Below are 22,225 nucleotides of genomic sequence, written 5' to 3' on the forward strand. Positions count from 1 at the left end.
AGAGAAGTGCCTGTGAGAGAAGACTGGAAGGCTAGCAGTGCCACTGTCTGGCCCCAGTGGGGTGGGGTGGGGGTGGGGCTGGCGTCCGCAAGCCAAAGTCTGCCACGGAGGCAGTCCTGTGTCCCTGGAAGGGGCCGTGTTGGTGACACTGCCATACTGTCTCCTTGGCCCAGGTGCCATGGAGCCTGGAGTCAGCCTGCTTTGGGAGGTGGGGCCCGGCTGTGACCGCAGCTCTGTGGTTGCAGAACACGGACGTCTCCTGACCTCGTCGCTACCCACAGGCCTGTGTACATCAGTTCCCAAGGGAGCAGCCGGGCCTGAGAGGGGTTGCACTCTCCAGTGCTCCTCACAGTCCTCTCACCTTCCTGTTCTGAGGACCATGTGCCTCTCCGGTTTTTAACCTTTGTGTGTTTTCTACTGTTGGACATTCCCGTCTGTAAGGAAAGTGAATCAGGGGCACCCGGCTGGCTCAGTTGGAAGAGCCACGTGACTCTTGATCTCAGAGTTCGAGCCTCACAGGGTGTAGAGATTGCTTAAAAATAAACAAACAAAAAAAAAAACCTAGAAAGACGTGAATACCATAATGAGACCTCTTTGACTTAGTATGTGAAGTAGTCGTTCGGCCCTTCTGAATTAAAGTGCTTTTCTCCTTGATGAATGTGTGTGTGTGCTTTATTTCACACGCCCGTGCCCTCTTTCCCCACGGAGTGTGGCATCGTGGCGAAGGTTGAGCTGGTGGTGGGGCAGATTGCCACGGGCTGCTGGGAAGCCTCTTCAGAAGGCTTCTTGTCAGCATTTTGTTTCCCTCTTCACTCGCATTCAAGGTCCCTGTTAGCTGTATTGAGAGACAGTTCACCTGCCGGGCAGTTTACCTATTCAAGGTACACGATTCAAGGTTTTGGGTGTATTAAAAAAAATACGTAATAGAAACATTTGCCTTGCTGACTATTTTTACATGTACAATTCAGTGGTATCAGCCACATTTACAGTTTGTACAACCATTATCACCATTTCTGAAAACTTTTCATCATCCTGAACAGAAACCGTCCTCGTTAAGCTCCCCTCTCCCTTCCCCTGCGGCTCTTGGTAGCCACCCCTCTGTCTGCCTCTATGAATCTGCCCGCTGCAGGTGCTCCCACAGGTAGAGTTGTACAAGGTTTGTCCATTTGTGTTGGGCTTAATTCCCCAAGCAGGAGGTCTTCAAGGTTAATTCCTGCTGTAGCGTTTGTCAGAACGTCGTTCCTCTGGACGGTTGAATGATCTGCCGAATGGATATCCCGTTTTATCCGTTCATTGATCGGCTTGTGTTGCTTTCATCCTGTGACTCTTGTGAATAATGTTACTGTGAACTTTGGTGTACACGTATCTGTTTGGGTCCTTGTTTTTACTTCTTCGGGGTGTGTACCTAGGAGTGGAATTGCAGGGTCGTAGGGAAATCATTCTACATTTAACTTTGAGGGTTTATTATTTTTTACATGTAAAGGTTAAAAACTTAGAACTCTCAAGTTGGGTCACAAGTAAATACAGAAAGGTAGTATAGTTAAAAAACCAGCAAGACTTTTTGTTACAGAGATCTAGGAGTGCACTGTACTTTGAAATCATTATTATTTAGTGAGAGAGACAGGGAGAGAGAGAGTGTGGGGGGAGGAGGGGCAGAGGGGGAGAGAGAATCTCAAGCGGACTCCCCACTGAATGTGGAGCCCAACACGGGGCTCAGTCAGTCTTACTACCTGGAGATCGTGACCTGAGCCAAAATCAAGAGTCTGACACTGACCAACCGAGCCACCTAGGTGCCCTCCGTTGTGCTTTCAAGACAGATCTGAAGGGCCTGCCGGGGTCTCCGTGGCTGTGACGTGTGACCTCTGGGGGAATTGCATGAGAGGGGTCCGTCGTCCTGCTGCAGGCACACATGCTCCACAGTGAGAATCTACAGGTAGCGGCGGCCTCTGCCTCTCGAGAGCTCCGAGGCGTGCATCTCCTCCGATGCTGCGCTGTGGCAGGGGGGCTGCACGGTCGTTAACGGTCCTGCTTCCTCTTTTTATCACTTCGGATGATGCCTTACACTTTGGGTGAACTTTAAAACATCGTGGTCTCCGAATCTTTGGGCCCTTGACACGGAAGGTTTGTGTTCTTGTGCGTAAGGCCAGAGGGGAGGGCTTGTCTCTGGATGCCAGGCTTTGGGTCCTGAGCCTGGAACACAGCCCCTGATGTATGGTGTTGCTTCCTGCAGGGTGTTAATTGGCCGGAAAGCAGGGTTATCCTACTTTTGTTCTTTGTCAAACCATTTAGGTATAGGAACGAGAGAGCCCTGGCGTCATAGTGAAGGTAATGCACGTGCCCCTCACGTTTGTGTGGTTAACTCTGCGTTTTGGGTTAACCGCATGTGGTTGTCTGAAGGCACACCTCGGCACCCACTGCTGTGCGCCGTGGCCTTTGGTGCATAGCCCAGCTGGTGCGTCAGAGGGCAGGGGCCCTCCTGAAAAGTGGGAGGACGGGGTCTCCCGAAGGCCCGTGGGGTGGGGTGTGCCGGTGCTGACGGCCTTTTCTCAGGTGGCAGTTGTAGGACCTGAGGCCTCGGGAGCCCCGGGCAGGTGTGCAGGGCCAGACTTAGTGCCTCCTGTTTGTGGCACCACACATGCACGCGTGCCCACACGCACACACGCGCACACACGCGCACACACGCACACGCACACACGCAGGGGCAGGGGCTCTTTTTCTCAGTTTGTTGCCTCAGCTTGTTCCTTCCCTCACCGAGTTGGTTGTGCCAGACTAAAAAACATCACACAGAGTTCATGTGCTCTTAAAGTCACCTATGAGTTTATTGGAAAATTGGCAATATGTACATCATTTTAGAAAGTGGAAAACGAGGCAGAATGAGTCGGGAAATTCACTGTAGCATCATGAAGAAGTAGGAACGTATAGCCACTCCCGCGATACGTTTTTCCCTGGTGGAAATAAATTATGTGTATAAATAGCCTCTTGATGTTCGTGTGTCCTCGTAACAAATCACGTAGTTTTTACCTCGGGCACTTTAATGACAGGACTGGGAATGTTTTCTCCTGGCATTTTTTCCCCCCAGTAACTGTTACTTACTTGAAAACGTGCAGCAGAATTGTTAGCAAAACAGTTAAAGCAGTTTGTTTTAGTACTAAGGTATTTATAAGAAAAGTATTTTTAAAGCTTTCCTATAAGATGGTGTACACCTAAAAGCTGTCTTTTAGTCTGTGTATTCCATGTGACATTTTACAAAAATGAAAGGCAGTTTAACTCATCAGTCTTAAGTGTATGAGTCATTTAAATATTTTTACAACCAAAAAGTAAAAGCACCTTTGAATATTCATGCTTAATATTTACAGAAACTGAAGTTGCAGTTTTTTCTTTCTTTTGTTCGTTTTTTTATTTTTTTGTTTTTTTTGGGGGGGGTGTGTTTTTTTGAGAAGAAAAAAGAAACTGCATCGTAAAAAATTGACCAGATACAGTGAAGGCGCCAGTGGAGATTTGCTGCTGTTGCCACCTGCTTTGGGAGGCGTGTCTGCATCCCACGGGGCCCGGGCACTAGGACACCCGTGTTCTTTTCCGGAGAGTGAACACTCTGGCTGTGTCGCTCGGCTTCGTCTTCTTGGTCCCTTGCTGGGACTTCCCTGCATCCCTCGGACTTGTCCTCTTTTGCCCTCTGGGTCTGGGGTCGCACTGAGCCTCCTGGTTCTCCGTGGCGTGGACCGTGGGTGCATCCTGCTGGCAGGTGGACTCTGGGGCCGTGGGCTCCCCGTCGCCCACCCGGACGGTCCCCGGGCTGTAGGCTGCCAGCTGGCAGAGGGCCACGGCCGCCGTCTGCTTCTGCTCGTCGCTGCTGTCCACCGCTGCCGGCTCCTGGGCCCTCGCGGGGGGCGCTGTTGGGGGCCGCGCAGCAGCGTCAGGGCTGCTGGGGTCTGTCTGCGCCTGCTCGGGCCCATCCTCGGCTCTGGGCACGTTGGGGTTCGGGGCGGCCGCAGCGTCCGGGTCTGCGCCTCGCGGCGGGCGGTGGAACGGGGGCCTCGGGGGCAGGGCGTTGCAGGGGTCCTTCACCGACAGGTTCAGAGGCACGTCCTGCAGCTCCGCGAAGTCCTTGTACGCGGGGCTGTGCGTGGCTGGCGGAGCCTCTGGTTTCCTGGAGAGGTTCAGCGGGGCTGTCCGGGAGCTGTCCTCCGGGCCGGACAGTGTGGCCTCCGGGCCGGGGGAGGCACTTCCTGTCGCACCCGCACCCGCACCCGCAGCGTCTCCGCTCGTGGCGTCCAGGCTGGAGGAGAGAGGCAGAGAGAGGCTTAATGGGAACCTTGCCCGGGAAAGCGCCGCTCTAAGGCGCCGCGAGCCCGCACGCGCTTGGCTACTTGAGCACGACCCGGGACACACTCTGGAGATTTTGAAAATGAAACTTTTCTTACCTCTTTGGAGACTCGTCTGTGTTCTCCAGAACCTGCGATTGTGGGCACTCTGCGCTCTTCTTGACAGGCCTGAAGGCTGTGAGGCCGTGTTCAGGCGGATGGAGCCGTCCTGGGACGCCGGGGGCTGGCTTGTCCGAGAGGCCGCACGGCCCGGCACACGGCTGACTTGTCTGCGTGAAGTTGGTGGGACTCGGCCTTCCCGGGGAGCCCGTGGCCGCGCTGCCGGCTCGAGGGCTCATTTTGGTCCCCTCTGCGTCCCTCTGCTCATCTTTGGAGCGATCTTTAGCCTCGGGAGTTGGGCTCTCCTTCTCACACTCGGTGTGCTTTTTGTGGGTGCTGGAAGGACTTGACTTGGACGGACTCAGGGCCGGGTAGAGCAGGGCAGCTTCTTCCAGGAGGTGGGAGCTTTGATCTCTGGAAACACCTGCGACGGCCGGGAGTCTGAGACCGTAGGAGGAGAACGCAGACTCTGGTCTGTAAAACCCGTACGGAATGGGCAGGTTGGGATGGTACTGCTGGAAGAACCTGTAATGGTCGTAGGCCGAGGGGGGGTTCAGGTGCTTCGGGACCGGCCCCGGCGGAGGCAGCAGGTGCCTCTGGTCTTGGGCCCCGTAGACAGGCAGCAGGGGGGCATCGCACTCGGGTGAGTTCCCGGCGAGTAGGTAGGGCGAGTAGATGGTGGCCAGTCCGTGCTCAGTGTAGAAGTGCGGCGGGTACTCTGGGATCGCGGGGTGCACGTAAGGGGAAATGGCACTAAACCCCTTTGTAGAAGGGATTTTGTGTGGGAACTCGGGCGGGAGGAAAGGCGAGCCAGCCTTCCATGGGTAGCCGGGAGTGTGGAATGCAGACTTGGTGTGGAAGGCGGTGGCTTTGGCCGTGGGGTTGGGCAGCGCCAGCAGTTCGGGGGCCTCAGCGTGTTCTGGGCCCTTCAGCCTGTGCTCTCCCACTGGGACGAATGCCGAGGGCCGCACAATGCCTTCCAGGACAGGCTGGGTGCCCCGCGGGGCTTCTGGAGCTGGACTCGGGGGTGCAGCTTCCTCGTGGAGGGCAGGCTTCTGTCCTGGGCCCCTGTGGGGCCCCCGTGCATGCAGTTCTAGGTTTTCCTTCACGTCATCCTTGGTGAGGCTTTGCTGGAGCTTGGCATCAAAGTGTGGGAGCCCGTTGGAGACGGGTTTGGCGGAGGTGGGCTTTGCTGCCGAGTCTGCCTGATGGGTCTGCTTGGGGTCCAGAGAGTTGGATTTGGGGCACTTCGGGACTCGGTCCTGCTCTGACACTAAGGTGATGGAGTTTTTGCAGAGACCGTACTTCATGTGGTTGAAAAGGTGTGACTTTTCATTGCAAGTGAAGGGACACTGGAAACACTTATACTTGAAGGGCTTTCCTGGAGGCCTTGGGATGTAATGCGGCTTTTTTGGTTTTCGCTCTTTGAGGAGACTCATGTTCTCTCCTGTGCTGTAGGCGCTGGTGTCCCCCTGGTCCGAGCACTGCTGGCTTCTGGCGAATGAAGATCTCGCGGTTTCGCGGCTTCTCCTTTGTTTGCTTTCCAAGAGCTTCTATTTGCCGCCAGCTCCACGTGCCGTGGGTCTGATGGGGGGCGTCCTGCTCATTGGGGCTGGGTGCTGCAACAGAGGAGCAGAGCCTTAGGGTCTGGACACTAGCTTAACGGGTCTAGGAGGAACTAGCCCGGCTTCACAACAGGCCACCTGGGGTACAGGGGTCACCGCCCTCGTCGCTGCCCGGAGGTGGTGAGCGCCGACTGCCCCCGACTTACAACCTGGCCGCCAGCCCCCACAACGTTCCTGTTTTCTCAAGTCTGACCTGGAAGAGTCGCCTTGGGGCCAAGAAGCGTGTGGTGTGTCAGTGTCAGCTCTGAGGACACCTGTAGTCCTTTGAGTTTGGGGAACCTTTATCCTGTGACCTGAGGCCTTGGGTGCCAGGAGGTTGTGGCCTGAGGCCAGGTCACTGTTGAGACGCCCCATCCCCCGCTCGTGTCCCTGGAGTCTGTGGTGCCGACCTGACTGCGCTGACCGTGACTACCGGGGCCTGGCCTGTGTGGGACGCTCACATGGCTCCCTTAGAGCCGGGAAGGTCTGCGTGTGACACGTCGCCAGGGCTCCTTGACCATCCTGTCCTGTTTAGTCATGCTGTGTTCTACGCGTGGGCGCTTAGAAGAGAATATTTAAATACGCAGTCCCACCCTACCGCTTCCAAAGTCAAAAGAAAAAGTCAGCTCTATCGGTGAGTAGCATTTATGCTGTCTCAGATACAAACGTAAGTGCTGTGTTTATGTTGACTCAGGTGGTTTTGAGATGCTATCAAGGTGAGTTTCTTAGCCCTGTGAGGGACCGAACCTTCTCCTTCACGGCCGTGTTTCCGCTGCCCACCTCGTGGTTCTTACGCTCAGCCCGTGCCCGCCCGGCCGGCACACACAGGTGGGTGTGGACAGCTGAGAGCTAGTCCGGCCCAGGGCCCCTGCCTGCCCTTCCTGGCCTTCCCTCCCAAGTGGTGGTGCCTGTTGGACGGATGGTTGGACCGTGCTAGGCCACCATCCCAGCCTTTCTTTACCCCTTAGGAAGTGGGCCCCGGGCCGTCCTTGGCCAAGTGGCAGGCAGGGATGTGGGGGCCAGTGGGGCCCGTCACCTCCCCCAGGGCCCTGGGACCCCGCAGAGGCTGCAGGTGTCTCTGGCCTTCGATCCCTTCCCGCAGGGCCCTCCTGTCCCGGATCCCTGCCCCCTCCCAGGCTTAACCGGAGATCTCAGCCTGGTTTCCTTCAAGGCTGCTCCGCACACCCCTGGGGCACTCTCTCTGCCTCATAACCCGAAACCGAGAACAAAGACGTGAGGTCTGGGAGGATCTCTCAAGGCCCTGGTTGCGCGGCTGGGTGCCCCGGACCAGCCCATGGAGTGACTGTGTGGAGGAGCAAGCGTGTGGGTGGGGAGGCTGGAGGGCAGCGGGCGGAGTCGGGCCCGGAGCTTCGGAGGCGGCGGTTTTCAGACAGCTGAAGAATAAAGTTAAGAGGAAACGATTTAACAAGACTGTTTTCAGTTGTAGTTTGCTTTAAGGAATAGGCAAATGAGGTCAGTCCTGTGTCTCCCGAGCCTTCGTGGATAAAGCATCGCCTTCTAGACATCGGGGTGCTAAAACTCTCAGCTGGAAAGCAGCCTTTTAAAAATGGTGAAAAACGTATGGGAAATTGAAGAGACTTGTTTTTACAAAATAAAACGTTTCTCTGAAATGCCTTCCTTGCGATCCCACACACTGCGATGAGGTCATCGGTGGTGTGGGGGGGGGGCGGGGAAGCAGGTGGGGTGTGGGTGTTCACTGGGATGCCTTAGATTTCTGAGAGAGCTTTCTGATTTTATTCTTAGCAAACTGGTTTCTCTACTCATTTATTCATATTCCTTAAAAACATAAAGAAGCGCTCCCCCCACCCCCAGATGGACTGCCCCTGTTAACCGGCTTCGTCATCGTCCCTTGCTTCTAGAGATGCCTGCTTATTGAGAAGTACTGGGAAGTACTTTCTGCCCATGTCTGTGGCCCTTCTGTTGAGTTTCTGCAGAGCAGTAGTGGTGAGGCATGTATTTTGGGTGAGAAACGGGACTTTTGGCTGCCCTGTGACCGGCAGGGGGTGGGGGGGGGGTTGTCCCCAGAGCCCGGGGCGGGGGGTGCACATTGACTCACCTTGCCTGTTCCTGCCCTCCCGCTACACAGCTGCAGGAGCTGCAAGGCAGTGTCAGAGCCCAGCTTGTTACACCGGTAAGCAGAGCTCTGCGTCTTTCTAAACTTCCCCTCTTATTAGAGGGAAAAACGTGAAATAACTCTTTATGAGTTCAGCCCATACCTCGGGGGGGTAGGTATGCTCTGGGCTATAAAAGCACAATTTCCTTGCCGCCTGTCAGGAAGCGATTCCAGCCAACCTGGGCCAGCTAGATAAGTCAGCGGGCGTGTACCGGCACGTCTCACCATGCTCCCTGGTTCTGAAGGCGTGAGAACCTCTGCAAGTCAGGTTCCCATGATTGTATAGGATATGTTATGGCAAAGATCCGAAAAGTGATTTCATCACTAGCTAGAAGCATCATGATCAAAATGATGACAGTTGCAAAACTTTATCAAGTGTGAGCCCAGAGTATAGCACCGAGAGTGGACACAGATGCAGCGCCGCCAGCATCCCAAACCCCAGGCGGTGGATGAATGAAAAGTTCTCTCAGGATTTAAGAGAATGATTCAGATGCGTTCTACGACGATGCGTTGGTTTCAGGAGCAGTATTATTTAGCACCGCTGATACTTTTAGGCAAACGTGGAGATAAACCTATTATTATATTGATCGAACATCTGTAGGAGGTAGTTTATATACTTAAGTTACCTTAGTGTTACCTGGACGAAAAACTGGGGCGCTAATTGGTTTTATGTTAATATATACTTTTTTCAGTCTAATGATGTCATGTGTAAAGTTCCTGTCTGAATTTTTGTTCTTTGTTCGGTTAGCATACAGGACAGTAAATCGCTTCTCTGGGGATCGTGCCAGCGCCCTAGGGGGTGAGAGCGTCCAGGGCGCTGACCTGTGGGAAGGGAAGCCTGCGATGGACTCACAGGTGCAGTAGTGTTAGTAACTTTGGGTAAACTGACCTCTCAGGTTGCACAATTCACTAATTAAAACAAGGGAGCACAGCTGCTTCAGATGCCGATGGAGACGGGCGTATTCACTTGGTCGTAAAAATGCAATATCAGAGAAATAGGTGGGACAAAACTGAGGCTATTGTAAGCGCTCGAAGGGGACAGCCCATAGGGTGATGTCAGTGAGTTCTCCTGCCCCAGGGACGTTTACGAGGATGAGGGAACTCAGCCTGACTGCCCAGGACCTCGTCAGGCTCGCCCTCTGCAGGGACGCGGTGTGCGACCGTCTCTGCCAGGCCAGCTTGTATCTGCTGGACTTGATGCTGGCTGGCAGCTGCGGGTGTTAAATATTCTGAAAAAAGGGTATTGTTGCCAAAACAACACAGTGGAGAACTAATGGTAGTAAGTTTGGATTTGCATTGGGAGGTGAGGCTTTTCTAAGGGTGGCCGGAGGCGGTTCACATGGCCTGTTCCTGGGGGTGCGGGTCTTTCTCGTTGATCTGCATCTGGAGAGCTGCTCATGACGCAGGACCCCTTTAATTTGGCTTCTGTTAGAGAACTGCAGGGTTAGCACGTCTTAAAGTCCAGGTGTCAGTGTGGCCCTAAACAGAGGGCCGCATGTTTACTCTTGATCTGCGGGACGTGCTGGGAGCTGCCCTTCAGGCACCTTCCCTCCCTCCCTCAGGGTGGGGTCAGGGTGGCTGTCACTGAAATGCGGGGTCAGCTCTGCGCTCTGCCTGCCTCTGTGGCCTCCCTCGTGGAGTCTTGTCAGACTGAGTGGCCGTCTGAGGGGGAGAGACCGCGGGAGTGGTGACCTAAAGCCACACACACGGGGCCCGTGCGAGCTTCCAGAGGTTGTCCTGTTTTACCCAAAGATGCCCATTTGTGACATCAGGCATTTTAAACATCTGCCGGGGTTGAACTGATGTGCTTTTTTGCCTTGGAAAGCGCCGTGAGCCAGCTGCGGCCGCCGCATCTCTGCTGCGGGGCTCCTGCTCATAGGCCCGCGGCGTCTGGGCATAACTGCCCACACAGCACTTTGAGCAGCCTGTGGTTTCGGTTGGCCACAGGGTTTTGTTTGCTTGTTTTTGAAGTTCTAGATTGCCAGTGCGCTTTCGATAGGTTCCTAAGTGTGGACAGTTAATGCACTTGCCAGTTGTTAGGATAAAGCGAGTGGCTGGCATGTTTAAAAAGTTTCTAAGGAGTTTGAAATCCAAAAAACAGCCAAGAGAAAAAGATCTTTTTTTTTTTTTGAACTTTGATAGGACACAATAGAGGTAATTACAGCTTAGGTTTATAGGACACTGCTGGGACGGGCTGGCCGAGTACGCTTGTCATGCGTGTTGCCCTGTGAACTGAACTAATGCCGTAATGGTCCCTTCGGTGCTGTCCGGCTGCCTGGCAGGGAGCCTCGTCAGGTAGAGCGTTTTGAAGGGCATGCTATAATTACAATATTGTGATGTGGCGTTATTGCATAACCCAAGGACACGCCATTGTCGCCTACCCACTGGGGTGTCGCAAGAACGAGATTTGTGAGTTTTACTCCAATTGAGCTTTTCCAGTGATTAACCGCCACTCCCTCCCTGACTCTTGGTTCTTCATAGCGAAGGATAAACTTCAGGACAACCATGACCTCGGGAGAAAGACAGTTTTCTAGAATGTAGTTTGGAAGAATGGATGTGGGAATAAAACCAGGGCTCTTTCTAGTTTCAGCCAGAGATCCCAGGTTACAGACCCACGCTCTTCCTAGTAAGTGTGCACAGCCTGTCACCCAGCGGGGCCAGTGCCCCGCGGCGCCCTGCCTGCCTCCTTCACCCGAATAATACCAGTTCGAGGCTTTGGGAGGACTCAGTTAATGCAAAATAAAGATAATAAATGTAGACAGAGTTTGCTTAAATGAAGTCTGACTTTGGTCAGACTTGGCTGGTTGGCCAATAATTGTCATAACAGATTTACAAAGACTTTTGTAAGGGGAAAAAAAACCCTTTTTGTATATTTCAGAATCCTCTTTGGTTTTGTTCTTTTTGTCTTGGTAAGCACGTGTCAAGACAGTACTCATTTTAAACTCCAAGAAGTTTAACCGTAAATTCAGCAATTGTCTAAACACACCTACATAGGTGTTTACATGTGTCTCTACATATACGTGACTTTATGTTGAAATTTTCTAGAGCTTTAAGGAGCAGAGAAGCACTTAGATACATTTGAGTTTTAGTTTAGATTTTCTGTAGAAATGAGGACTTAATTTCCGAATAAACTTGTTCGTACTCTTAGAATAAAGCGTCAGCCTTATTCAAGTTCTGTGCTAATGGTTTCCCTTTCCAGCAGTGCACCTGCTGGGTCCTGAGTAATCTTCAGAGGACAGAGCAAGGCAGAGCAGATCCCGGGCAGGTGGTTCCCTGAGCCACATAGCTAATTCGAGATACATCGGAGAGCAGTTTTGAAAGAGAACTTGAATCCGAGAAGGAGTACTCACCGGAGACGGGCAGTGCCGGGCAGTGCTGGGAGCGGCTGGTCGGGAGCCGGGGCTGGCCCGAGAGCAGGACCTGTTCTCACGCTCGCTCGCCGGCTGAAACTGGAGCCGGCTGTTCCAGTGGGAGGGGTTTAAGTGTAGGAGTTGAGCCCTCGGGGCGTAGAGATGCACCTGATATTCCTCCCGCCCGCAGCTACGATTCATGTGTTTGCACCCACCGAGCTGCTTAGCAGCAGCGTCGCCAGCCACCCGCGGGCCGCGAGCCAGGCGCCCCCAGGCACCGCTTGTGTGCTTCACGGGGAAGCGCCCTGCGCGGGTCTGAGAGTGACTGCGGGGGCTGCCCCCGCCATCCTGCGGGTAGGGGAGAGAGGGACGGGTGTGGGTGGGATGCCACAGTGCTGGCTGTTGTCACACAGACACCGCGCGTGAGATCTTCAGAAGCTCCAGTGTGTGTGGCGGCGGCACACCCGAGAGTGGCTCCTCGGAGGCCACGCTCCACGGTGGCCTTGCCCTGGAGGGTCTGCGCCAGCCTTTTGTTGCTTTTCCCTCATCGCCCTGTGCCTGGGAATCTGCCTGCGTCCCCCTCGCGGGGGTGGGGGTGGGGGGGTGGGGGGACCTCAGCCACCCGGCTGCAGGGGCCTGCCGGCGCACGTCGGGGCCGTCACAGAGCACCCAGCTCGCCGCAGGGCTGCTGCGCCGCTGCCGGGAGGTGGCCGTGTGCCTCTCGCTGCCCTGTTCTTACGAATAACCGAGACGCCGAATCTTTGAGCGGGTTTATCTCCCTCCCCGCTTAAACTGCTTGCTGTTCAACCCGTGGCTGCTAGTGAGGCTGGAATGAGATGTGGGTTTGGGGACAGGGAAAAGAGGCGGTGGCAGCTGGGTTCAGCGGCCCCGTCACGCGTGGCGCATCTGGCACGGTGGTGCAGGGTCAGGCTTGCCAGACCAGATGCTGTGGGTTTTTAATTTTAATTCAAGGCTTAAGATTTCACTTTGTTTTATCTTTATATTCTTAAAAAAAACTTTTTAGTTAACTTTTGTTTATAGTTTCTTTTTTTTATTTTTATTTATGATAGTCACACAAACAGAGAGACAGAGACAGAGAGAGAGAGAGAGAGAGAGAGAGAGAGAGGCAGAGACACAGGCAGAGGGAGAAGCAGGCTCCACGCACCGGGAGCCCGACGTGGGATTTGATCCTGGGTCTCCAGGATCGCGCCCTGGGCCAAAGGCAGGCGCTAAACCGCTGTGCCACCCAGGGATCCCCTTAACTTTTGTTTAAATTAGGTGTTTGTATAACTTAAAGGGTGAAAAAATGCTTCTCTAAGTTTCATCACAAAACACTCTAGTTCATTGCTGTCCCTCTTACCTGTGGCTGGGTAACGAGCACCCCAAACCGTGGTGGCTTAAAGGACCTTTAGTTCCTCTCCGGACTCCGTGTGGGTCTGGAGTGTGGGCCGCCTCCGTGGGCACGTGCTGCGTCGGTGGGGCCCTTTGGTATGGAGCTGGCCTGGAGCGTCCTCCGTAGTGCCATCCGCCTTGTGCCCTGGAGGGGACGCTGAGTCCTCCTCCATGTGGTGTCGCATCCCGGGCCCCCCACAGTGCGGTTGGTGAGGCACCTCTTGTGTCCTGCTTGACCTGCCCAGACTGGAGGGGACGGCACAGGCCCCAGGTCTCCGTGGGACACTCGGACCACTGCCCCCCGCCCCCCGCCCTCCGTCTCTGCAGCATCGGGACTTGTTCTTAGCTGAGTGTTTTGGTGTTTACGTCCTTGATTCCAAATAACATTCCTGTTGCTACCTCGTCCCCTCCACCCACTTCCCCCAGCCAGTTTGGGTGCTGTCTGCTGACTTCTCCTGTGCCCTCTGTGTCCTCTGCCCCCGGGCTTGCCTCCCCATCATCCTGGGGTCGCCTTTCCTCTCTCCTGTATCGAGAGCCTGCTTCCTGGGTCTCATCTTCCCTCTTGCAGTGACCCTTTACGTTGACACGGAGCACACCCGTGTGTCGGCTCCTGGGAAAGCGTGCAGGAGAGGCGGATTTGCAGAGATGGGGGGGTGGTGGTGATGGCGTCTCTGTTGTGTCTGGCTGGGTATAGAGTCCTGGGTCAGAGCCTTCACCCTCGGTTTTCAAGGTGCTTTGCTCCGCGTGTAGCTGTCCGTGTTGCGGCTCACGAGTGCCTGCCCCACTCTGAGGTCCTGGTTCTTTCCCTCCAACATTTTAATATGAATGATTTTTAGAGGGAGAGTGCACGTGAGCGGGCGGTGTTGGGGCGAGGGGGGAGGAGAGCGGGGGGCTCGATCCCACGACCTTGACATCGTGACCTGAACCGGAACCAAGAGTCAGACGTTGAGCCGGCTGAGGCACCGGGGCGCCCTGGCACGAGTGGTGTCAGACGCACACGTGAGTGATGCGAACCCGACACGTGGATTCTGCGATGAATTGTTGCTGTATCTGCTCATCACGGAGGGCTCCCAGGGAGGCCTCGGTCCGGGGTGGCTGGTTCCAGGGCCCCACATCTTGGAATCCCCCACATCCCCTCTGCCGAGTGCAGTTCCTCCCTTTCGGAGAAGAACTATACGCAGATGGTCGGTGGCATGTCCGCTGTCGTGTCCGGAGCACCGCTGGTGTGGCGGGGTTTCTTCCCTCAGAGCCGAGTGTGTCCTCTTGTAGAATTTTATGCAGGCGGTGACTCCCGACCCTCCTCCTGACCCTCTTTTTCTGTTTCCGGAGTGTTCTCTGCTGGCCGTCCGGTAGGTGCTGCTTCTCTGCTGCCACACTTTTCGGTTTCTAAGAGTGTTCTAGCGCTGCCTCCGGAGTGTCTTACCCTTGAACGTTGTCGCAGTGGCTTGTGTCTCTGAGGGTTTTAACAACCGTTGGGGCAGGTGGGGCATCTCCGCCCCCGCACACAGCGTCTCCTTCATGTCTCGCACCTCCCGGGACGCAGCTACTGTCCCTGCTGGGGGGGGGGGGTGCTCCAGGGATCTGCTGCTTTGGCGGCCCCCTCGTGCTCCTCCCCCCCCCCCCCGCGTTACTGCGAGTCTCGCAGGGACTCTGCGTGTGGCTGGGGGGGAGGGGGGGTGTCCGGGTTGCCTCTCTTGTGCTGAGGCGGGGCCTCCAGCCTCCTAGGTGTCCCGTTCACCCCCCCACCCCTCCCCCGGCCTACCCCGTCCTCCTTGACCCTGCCGTTTCCACCTGATAAGGGAAGGCGCTCTCTGCCGTCGCTGGCGGGATTCCCCCGGCCGTTATCATGTGTGTTTGGTCTCCTCGCTGCCCAGGAACCCCATGACTAGGTTTCTGACCAAGGTTGAATCTTGGGGAAAGAGCACGGGCCCGGCAGCTGGCCCAGCAGGTGCCCCCCACCTGTGCTGCCCCGTGCTGGGCCCCCGACCTGCGTGCGTGCGGTTCATCACCGTGGCGGCTGTGCGCGCGGCCACGAGGCCGGTTTGCAGGGTCGGCGCGGAGAGGAAGAGCCACATGGCTGACGTGGCCCGGCCTGGAGGGCGCAGAGCAGGACAGAGCGGGCAGGGGCAGGCTGTGCAGGCCGAGGAGGCGCCTCCCCGTGAGGTGCACGGGGTCGGCTTGGGGACCCAGTGGCCTGGGACTTCAGTGGGGTGGCGGGCGGGCCCCGGACCTCCGGGTTCTGAGCGGGGGTGGGGCGGTACCAGGGCTGACGGGCCTCAGTTCCCCTGTGGTGTCAGACCTTGGCCCCTGCTCGAGCGGGGAGTGTGCTCGCCTGCCCTCTGCGCCCTGGGCAGCCGGGTCACCCTGTCCCCATCCCACCCCTCGTCCAGCAGCGCGGGCCTTGCCCGGCGGCTCCGCCGTTTGCTCCCTCCCGGCTTGGCGGTTACTTGGCGCGGCCTGCGTTCCCCTGCCGAGGGCCGCCCGAGGGCCCGTGACGGGCTCGTGTCCCTGTGCAGCCTCTGGGGAGGGAAACGCAGCGCTTCGGTTTTGGACCTTGTAAGTACGCAGGGGCCGTGTCCGCCTGGCACTCCTCGGGGCCGCGGGCGCTGTGCAGGCGGGATTCCGGGCGCCCTGGCCACGGCCACGATGGACCCTCGTTAGGTCTCCAGGCAGCAGATGCCCCGCGAGCAGTGGAGCCTCAGTGCCCAGGCTGCACCCGAGGGCCGAGCGGGACGTGATGGGGCTCAGGCCCACGGGGCACGGGTGCTGAGACCGGGGGCCCTTCCTGGCCGGCTCCCGGCTCCTGAGGGCAGGGCCTCGTCGTGTCGTCCACGCCAGCACACGGGCGTGTTTCTCGGGGTTTCTTGAGTGTAGTTTCCAGCGGGAGCCCCCTAGTGAGAATCCCGTCCAAGGGGCCTAGTGTGACCTCCTCGGGCTCCTGAAGCCTTGGCCCTGGGGCTGCTGCCAGGCACCGACGTTTGCTCCTCGCTGCAGAGTCTGGGTGCCGAGAGGGCTGTCCCTGCGCGGCTGAGCTCTGCTGCCAGCACCCACCTCCGGCCCGGGGTCTGTGCGGCCCTCGTTTGCAGACCCAGGGACAGGCTGTGTCTCCGCAGGTGCAGCGACCTCCAGGCTCTCTGGGGGGCTTGACGGCCCGTCAGCCTGGGATAGTCCGGGCCCTGCCCTCCTGCCCGGGAGCCACCAGCTGGGCCTGGGCCCTGTCTTCTGGGATCAGGAACCCAGCAAGGAGTTGCCGGCACCCTGGCCTGGGCCCCCGGGTGCCAGGCTGTGCCCCTGGGAGGCAGGCGGGTGGTGGGCTCTGGGGGCCTCAGGGGAGTGCAGCAGCCTTCGGGGTCCTCTCCTGCCCCGGTGTGAGCGCTCGGCCCCGCGAGGCTGAGCTCGGGAGCACGGAGTCCCCGGCGGGGTCTGCTGGGGTTCAGCTTCTCACGGTGACGGAACTGGGAACGCCGGGGAAGTTGCACTTTGGCAGAGTCAGGTTAGTTTGGCCGTCTCGTGAGGTAGGCCGGGGCAGGTGGAGCGTCGGGAAAGTTCTACTGTGAGACATTCATTCTCCTTTGATGAGTAAGCCTGAGATGTGTAGGGTGCTGCCCGAATTTTAATTTGCTGCTTATTCCAGTAATACCACCGCGTGGACTTTTGTGGAAATGGGCGACTTTGGTTTTGGAGGCGAGCACACGGCCCGTTTTCCGGCCAGGCTGCCTGGCGGATGGGGGCAGTGCCCTCCACCTGGGACAGGGGCTGCCGCAGGCCTCGGGGTCCCGGGCTCCTCCTTTTTGGGGCGCGGGCAGTGGCAGCGGGCTGTACGGTGGCCCCAAGCCTGCGGCGGAAACTCTGTGTTCGTTTTGTTTAGGTGCTGCTCCCCCCCCCCGGGTACCCCCCCCCAGCCTCCGTGTCTGAAGTGAAACCCGAAACCGTGAGCTCTGGCCTGTTTGTCTTGGGTTGAGATTCTGGGGTGTGAGCAGGGGCCGAGCTGGCCAAGCGGCGAGCGTGAGACTCCTGCAGTTTCCCCCCGTCCCGCCCTCTCCCCGCCCCGCAGTGGGGTGTGGAGGTGTCTCGCGTGCCCCTTGAGCTTCTCCAGGAGAGGGGAGGCCCCTTCCTCTGCCCTGGGCTGTGACCCCGCGGGCGGCGGATCCAGGAGGAGGAGCGAGAAGCCATCACAGGTTCCCTCTTCTCGTGTTTTCTCCTGCTGCGGGCCCGCGTGGGCCACGCCGGTGGGTGAGGGCTCCTCCTCTGCGCCGGCGCCCCCCGGGCCCCCATCGCCCGCTGCTCTCTGCCGGGTCCCGAGTCGGCGGGTCTCAGGTGTGGCAGGCAGGCGTACTCTGGTATTTCCAGACGTTGGTTTCTGTGACCGCCCGTGGCTTCCCCGGCTTCCGTCCCTGCTGCTCGTCTCTGCCCGACACACCTCTAGGTCCTGGGGCCTCGAGCTCCTGGGCTCCTGGTCCTTTGTCGCATCTGCAGACTGTCTCTTCCCTCACGGCTCTCCGGTGTGATGGAGGGTGAGTCCGTGGTGCTCGTTTTCAGCGGGCGTGAGCTGCTCCCACCGTGTGGGGCGTACGCGGCGTGCGTGTGCGCTGCTTCTCCAGGGCCGTGGTGGGCGGCCTGCAGGGGGCCTAAGGCCCGCCCCTCGGCCCGGGCCCCCCTACCACAGACCGTGTGCGTGGACAGCCCACCCCGGGGGCTTTGTCTTGTCCTGGGAGCCTCCTGCTTTTTCTAGGACCCCCTTCCCCCCAGGAACAAATGCCCTGTCAGCAGCCCTGGGGGTCCTGCCTGCGAGACCCTGGGGTTGTCAGGGTCTCGGGGCCCGAGGTCATCTGTCCTGAGTCTGCCAGTAGGGTTGGTGCTGTTCCCGGGCACACCGGAGGGCACGCTTGCTGGCAGTCCGACGGCGGTTCACGTGAGCCCTTACTGAGCCCCTGATGTGTTCCGAGCAGCTAGAGGAGTTCCGAGTCCTCCGTCACCCTGGGCTGCGGCATTCAGAGGTGAGCACAGGAGCCCGCCTCTGCTGCTTCCTCCCCGAGCCCGTGCAGAGCTTCCCTTGCGGGACGCCGCGCTTGCTGCTGTGGCTTCACATCGCGCTGGCTGAGCGAGGGGGGCCTCGCCGGAGTCCCCTGCCCGCTGGGTCTGTGAAAGGGACGCGCCGCCCGTGTGCCCAGGATGCTGGTCCTGGGGAGGCGGCCCTTCTCTCTGCACCCTGGCTGCCTGGTGGCACCTTGCCCCCCCCGCCAGGCTCCGCCTCTCCGGGCTCAGGGGGCCCCTCCCTTGCTGACACCAGGCCCCGCAGCAGAGGCGGAGGGGATGGGCAGATGCTCGCTGGTCACTTGGGCCGCGTTAGCGCTGAGCCTGGGTGCCTTGGTGTGTTGCCTGCGTGAGCCCTGGCTGACACGGGTAAATGGTACTTTAGGCCGTGAGCTGCAGGCCTGGACTTCGGGGGTGAATGAACAGATTATCTCCCGCCTGTCGAAGGTCAGGGAGGGAACAGCGGCGGGAAGCACGTGTTTAGACGACAGACATGACAGATTCGGTTCCCGGCTTTGGGCCATAAGACACGTCTCAGGACATTTCAGACTCTGCTGCGCAGACTGCATTCTTTGACCATAAAACAGTGAAATTAAAATTCAGATACAGAAGATAAAGGTAAGACATGAATTTTTAGTTTGAAAACACAGATTTCTAAGTAACACATGAATCAAATAAGAAATCCCCAGTAACTTTTGTTTTCTTCCTTGATTGGCTCCACACCCAGCCTGGAGCCCAATGTGGGTGGGCTTGAACTCATGGTCCTGAGATCAAGGGTCGGACACCCAACCGACTGAGCCGCTCAGGTGCCCCCCGGTAGTAACTTTGCACAAATTTAAAGATAGAAACGACCAGTAACAAAATTATTACCTATGACAACTTTAGGGATGTGGCTGCTGCGTATTTGAAGGGGAGGGTAAAACCTTGAGCAGGAGCTGTGGAACCGTGGCCCGCGGGCCTGCTCCGCCTTGGCCTGCTTTTGTATGGCCTTGGAGCCAACAGTAGCTTTTCCTTTTTTATACTTAAAAACAAAACAAAACTGCCTGTGGCCTGCGGAGCTCGAACACTCATGCTCTGGCTGATCCTGCCTTGAAAGTTGTAACCAGGGCAGCCCGGGGGCTCAGCAGCTTAGCGCCGCCTTCAGCCCGGGTGTGACCCCGGAGTCCTGGGATCGAGTGCCGCGTCGGGCTCCCGGCATGGAGCCTGCTTCTCCCTCTGCCTGCGTCTCTGTCTCTCTCTCTCTCTCTCTCTCTCTCGTGAATAAATAAATAAAATCTTTAAAAAAAAAAAGTTGTAGCAGCAAACCAGAAAGGGCCCCAGCTGAAGCAGAGGGGATGAGATGGGACGGGGTGGGAGCAGCCAGCCAGGCACTGCTGGGCACGCAGAGAGAGGGCAGCACCGGGAGATGGTGACCTTCCGGCTCGCTTAGGGGACGAGAGGCAGAGTGACCAGACCGTCGTCGGGCAGTGACGTGTGCACCGTGCGGACTAGAAGTGACGCGGTGGGAACGTCTTTGCAGGTAAGTTTGGCAGCTTAGACAGAGTAGACGTCCCTTCAGAAATACAATTTACCAAAACTGAACAAGTAGAAGTAGAAAGGTGACTTGTCTGTGCCTCAGTATCCTTATTTACGAATATAAATATACATACGATCGGGATAGTAGAGGCCCAGCTTCTCGGGGTCCTTTAGAAATGGTTCTGTTGAGATATAACCTACGTACTCTACGGGTGTACAGATCGGTGACATTTAGTGTGATCTGTGCAGCCATCACCACCATTAGCTCTAGAACTTTCTTCACCACAGAACGGCGTCCCACGCTTCTTCATAGTCCCTCTGACGCCCCATCCCCCCGCGCCCTACACAGCACCGACCTATCTCTTGTCTCGGGATCTGCCTCTTCTGGGTGTTTCTCGTACACAGGGCCGTACGCGTGGGCCCGCTCTCCAGGTTCCCCGTCTGTGGCGCGTGCCAGTGTTGTTTCCTCTAGCGCTGAAGAACATTCTGTCGTGTGGAGAGCTAGTTTGCTCGGGCTGCCATGACAAAATACTTGACTGGAGGCTTTTTTTTTTTTAAATATATTTTTTTGATTTTTATTTATTTATGATAGTCACACACAGAGAGAGAGAGAGAGAGAGAGAGAGAGAGAGGCAGAGACACAGGCAGAGGGAGAAGCAGGCTCCATGCACCGGGAGCCCGACGTGGGATTCGATCCCGGGTCTCCAGGATCGCGCCCTGGGCCAAAGGCAGGCGCCAAACCGCTGCGCCACCCAGGGATCCCTAGACTGGGGGCTTAACAGAAACTTACTCTCTCAAGGTTCTGGAGGCCGAAAATCTGGGCTCGGTGCTGGTGGGGCTGGTTGCTGCTGAGGCCTCTTGCTGGCTTGCGGCAGCCGCCACCTCCCCAGGTCCTCGCGGGGTCGCCCGTCCGTCTGTGCCCTCATCTCTTCCTAAGGACACCAGTCATGGTGGATTACGTTCCACCCATAGGGCTCGTTTCACCGTAATTACCTCCTTTTTTTAAAGATTTTATTTATTCACGAGAGACACAGAGACAGAGACCCAGGCAGAGGGAGGAGCAGGCTCCATGCAGGGAACCCGATGCGGGACTTGTCCCGGGTCTCCAGGATCACGCCCTGGGCTGAAGGCGGCGCTAAACCGCTGAGCCACCCGGGCTGCCTGATGGTGGATTCTATTTTGTTGTTCGTGACAACAATGGGACTCTTAGGGTCCAGTCTATTTCTGCCCCATTTTAATGTCACCCCTGCTTGCTTCTGGTGAGTGTGTTCTCAGTGTATTTTTTTTTTTTTTTAAGATTTTATCCATTTATTCATGAGACACACAGAGACAGAGACAGAGGCAGAGGGAGAAGCAGGCTCTGTGCAGGGAGCCCGATGGGGGACTCGATCCTGGGACTCTGCGATCATGCCCTGGGCTGAAGGCAGGTGCTAAGTCCTGAGTCACCTGGGTTGCCCTTTTTTTTTTTTCTCCCGGTATATCTTCTTTTATTCTTTAATCATTTTACATTCCTAGATTTTAGGTACATGTCAGACCCAAAACTCCACTCGTTGATTTTTAGTTGGTGAGTTTACTCTGTTAACATTTAATCTAAGTACCGAGATGTTTGGATTTGGGTCTATTGTCTTTTTTTTTTTTTTGTCTTACTTTTGTATCACTTTTTGTATACTTAAGATTCATTTTTTTGTGTGTCCTTTTCAGAATATGGTTTCTCTTAGATACTCCCCACCCCCGTCCTGTTCCACATCTTCCCTGCCTATGGTGTTAGAAGTTACATATTCTCTTGCTCTTCTTTCTTTTTTTTTAAAAAAGAAAAATTTGTTAGAGCATGAGCAGGGGGAGGGGCGGAGGCAGAGGGAGAAGCAGACTCCTTGATGAGCAGGGAGCCCGATGTTGGACTCAGTCCCAGGACCCCCGGCATCATGACCTGAGCCGACGCTTAACCGACCGAGCCGCCCAGGCGCCCCCCTGTTTCTCTTCTTTAATGATAGTCTTTAGATTTGTATCATGAATATTTAAAGTCAAAAGAATGCACCAGAGATGGCCACGTCTCAGCTGACGTGTTGTGATCGTCAGGTTTTGGATTCTGTCCTTTTGTTGAACATTACACGTTACTATCTTACAGGCGGTCCTTGTTTAGATGTTCCTGCTTCTGACTCCTTGCACCTCAGACCTCTCCGCTCATGGATAATGGCACTTCTTTTAGGTTTTTTAGAAGTTCCTCCGCACAGGTGTCTTAGTAGCAATTACATCTCAGGTATTGTTTGTCTTAAATGTCTTCTGAACCCTCATTCTCGACGACGGTTGTGTTATGTGCCAGCCCAGCTTCCTGCAGCCGCCTCCTCTGGCACCGGTGCCCTCGGTCGCCTGGGACCAGTCGAGTGGTGGATCCTTCAGGGGAGCCCCCTCTTCTCTGTGGCTACTTTTTGGAGCTTCCTCTGTTTTTCACGCTTTGTAGTTTCATCATGGTGTGTTAGGTGTGGACTTGTTTCTGTTGATCTTGTTTTATGTAGCCTTGTTTTCTAGATCTCTTTTCTGTTGATTCTGGAAAAATCTCATTCTTTGCAATTCTCTTTTCCTAGTTTTTCCTTCCAGACTCTGATTAGACCCTTGTCAACCTCATTCTGTCTTCGTACTTTCTTTTCTCTCTTCAGGTTTTCACTTGATCAGACCCTCCCGTCTCTGTCAGAGGCAGACGTCTGTCTTTGATTCTAGCGAGCACGGGTCTGTTACGTACCTTGGGGTATAAACACTGCTGCCCTTCCCTGCCTGTTG

At 56.4% G+C, this 22,225-nt stretch overlaps 2 protein-coding genes across 4 annotated transcripts in view; one reads left to right on the plus strand and one right to left on the minus strand.

The window, feature by feature from the left end:
- TBCD (tubulin folding cofactor D) overlaps window positions 1–22,225 on the plus strand; it is a 111,487-nt gene that overhangs the window by 41,445 nt on the left and 47,817 nt on the right. The window lies entirely within an intron of this gene.
- ZNF750 (zinc finger protein 750) lies at window positions 2,796–11,566 on the minus strand. Its single transcript, XM_055322148.1, has 3 exons — window positions 11,510–11,566; window positions 4,422–6,040; window positions 2,796–4,276 (listed from the first exon to the last, which is right to left on the minus strand). Exons 2-3 carry the CDS (start codon window positions 5,858–5,860, stop codon window positions 3,556–3,558), a joined length of 2,160 nt encoding a protein of 719 aa, XP_055178123.1. The 5' UTR covers window positions 5,861–6,040; window positions 11,510–11,566; the 3' UTR covers window positions 2,796–3,555.

This window comes from Nyctereutes procyonoides, unplaced genomic scaffold (genome assembly GCF_905146905.1).
Source record: "Nyctereutes procyonoides isolate TBG_1078 unplaced genomic scaffold, NYPRO_anot_genome, whole genome shotgun sequence".
Classification (NCBI taxonomy): Eukaryota; Metazoa; Chordata; class Mammalia; order Carnivora; family Canidae; genus Nyctereutes; species Nyctereutes procyonoides.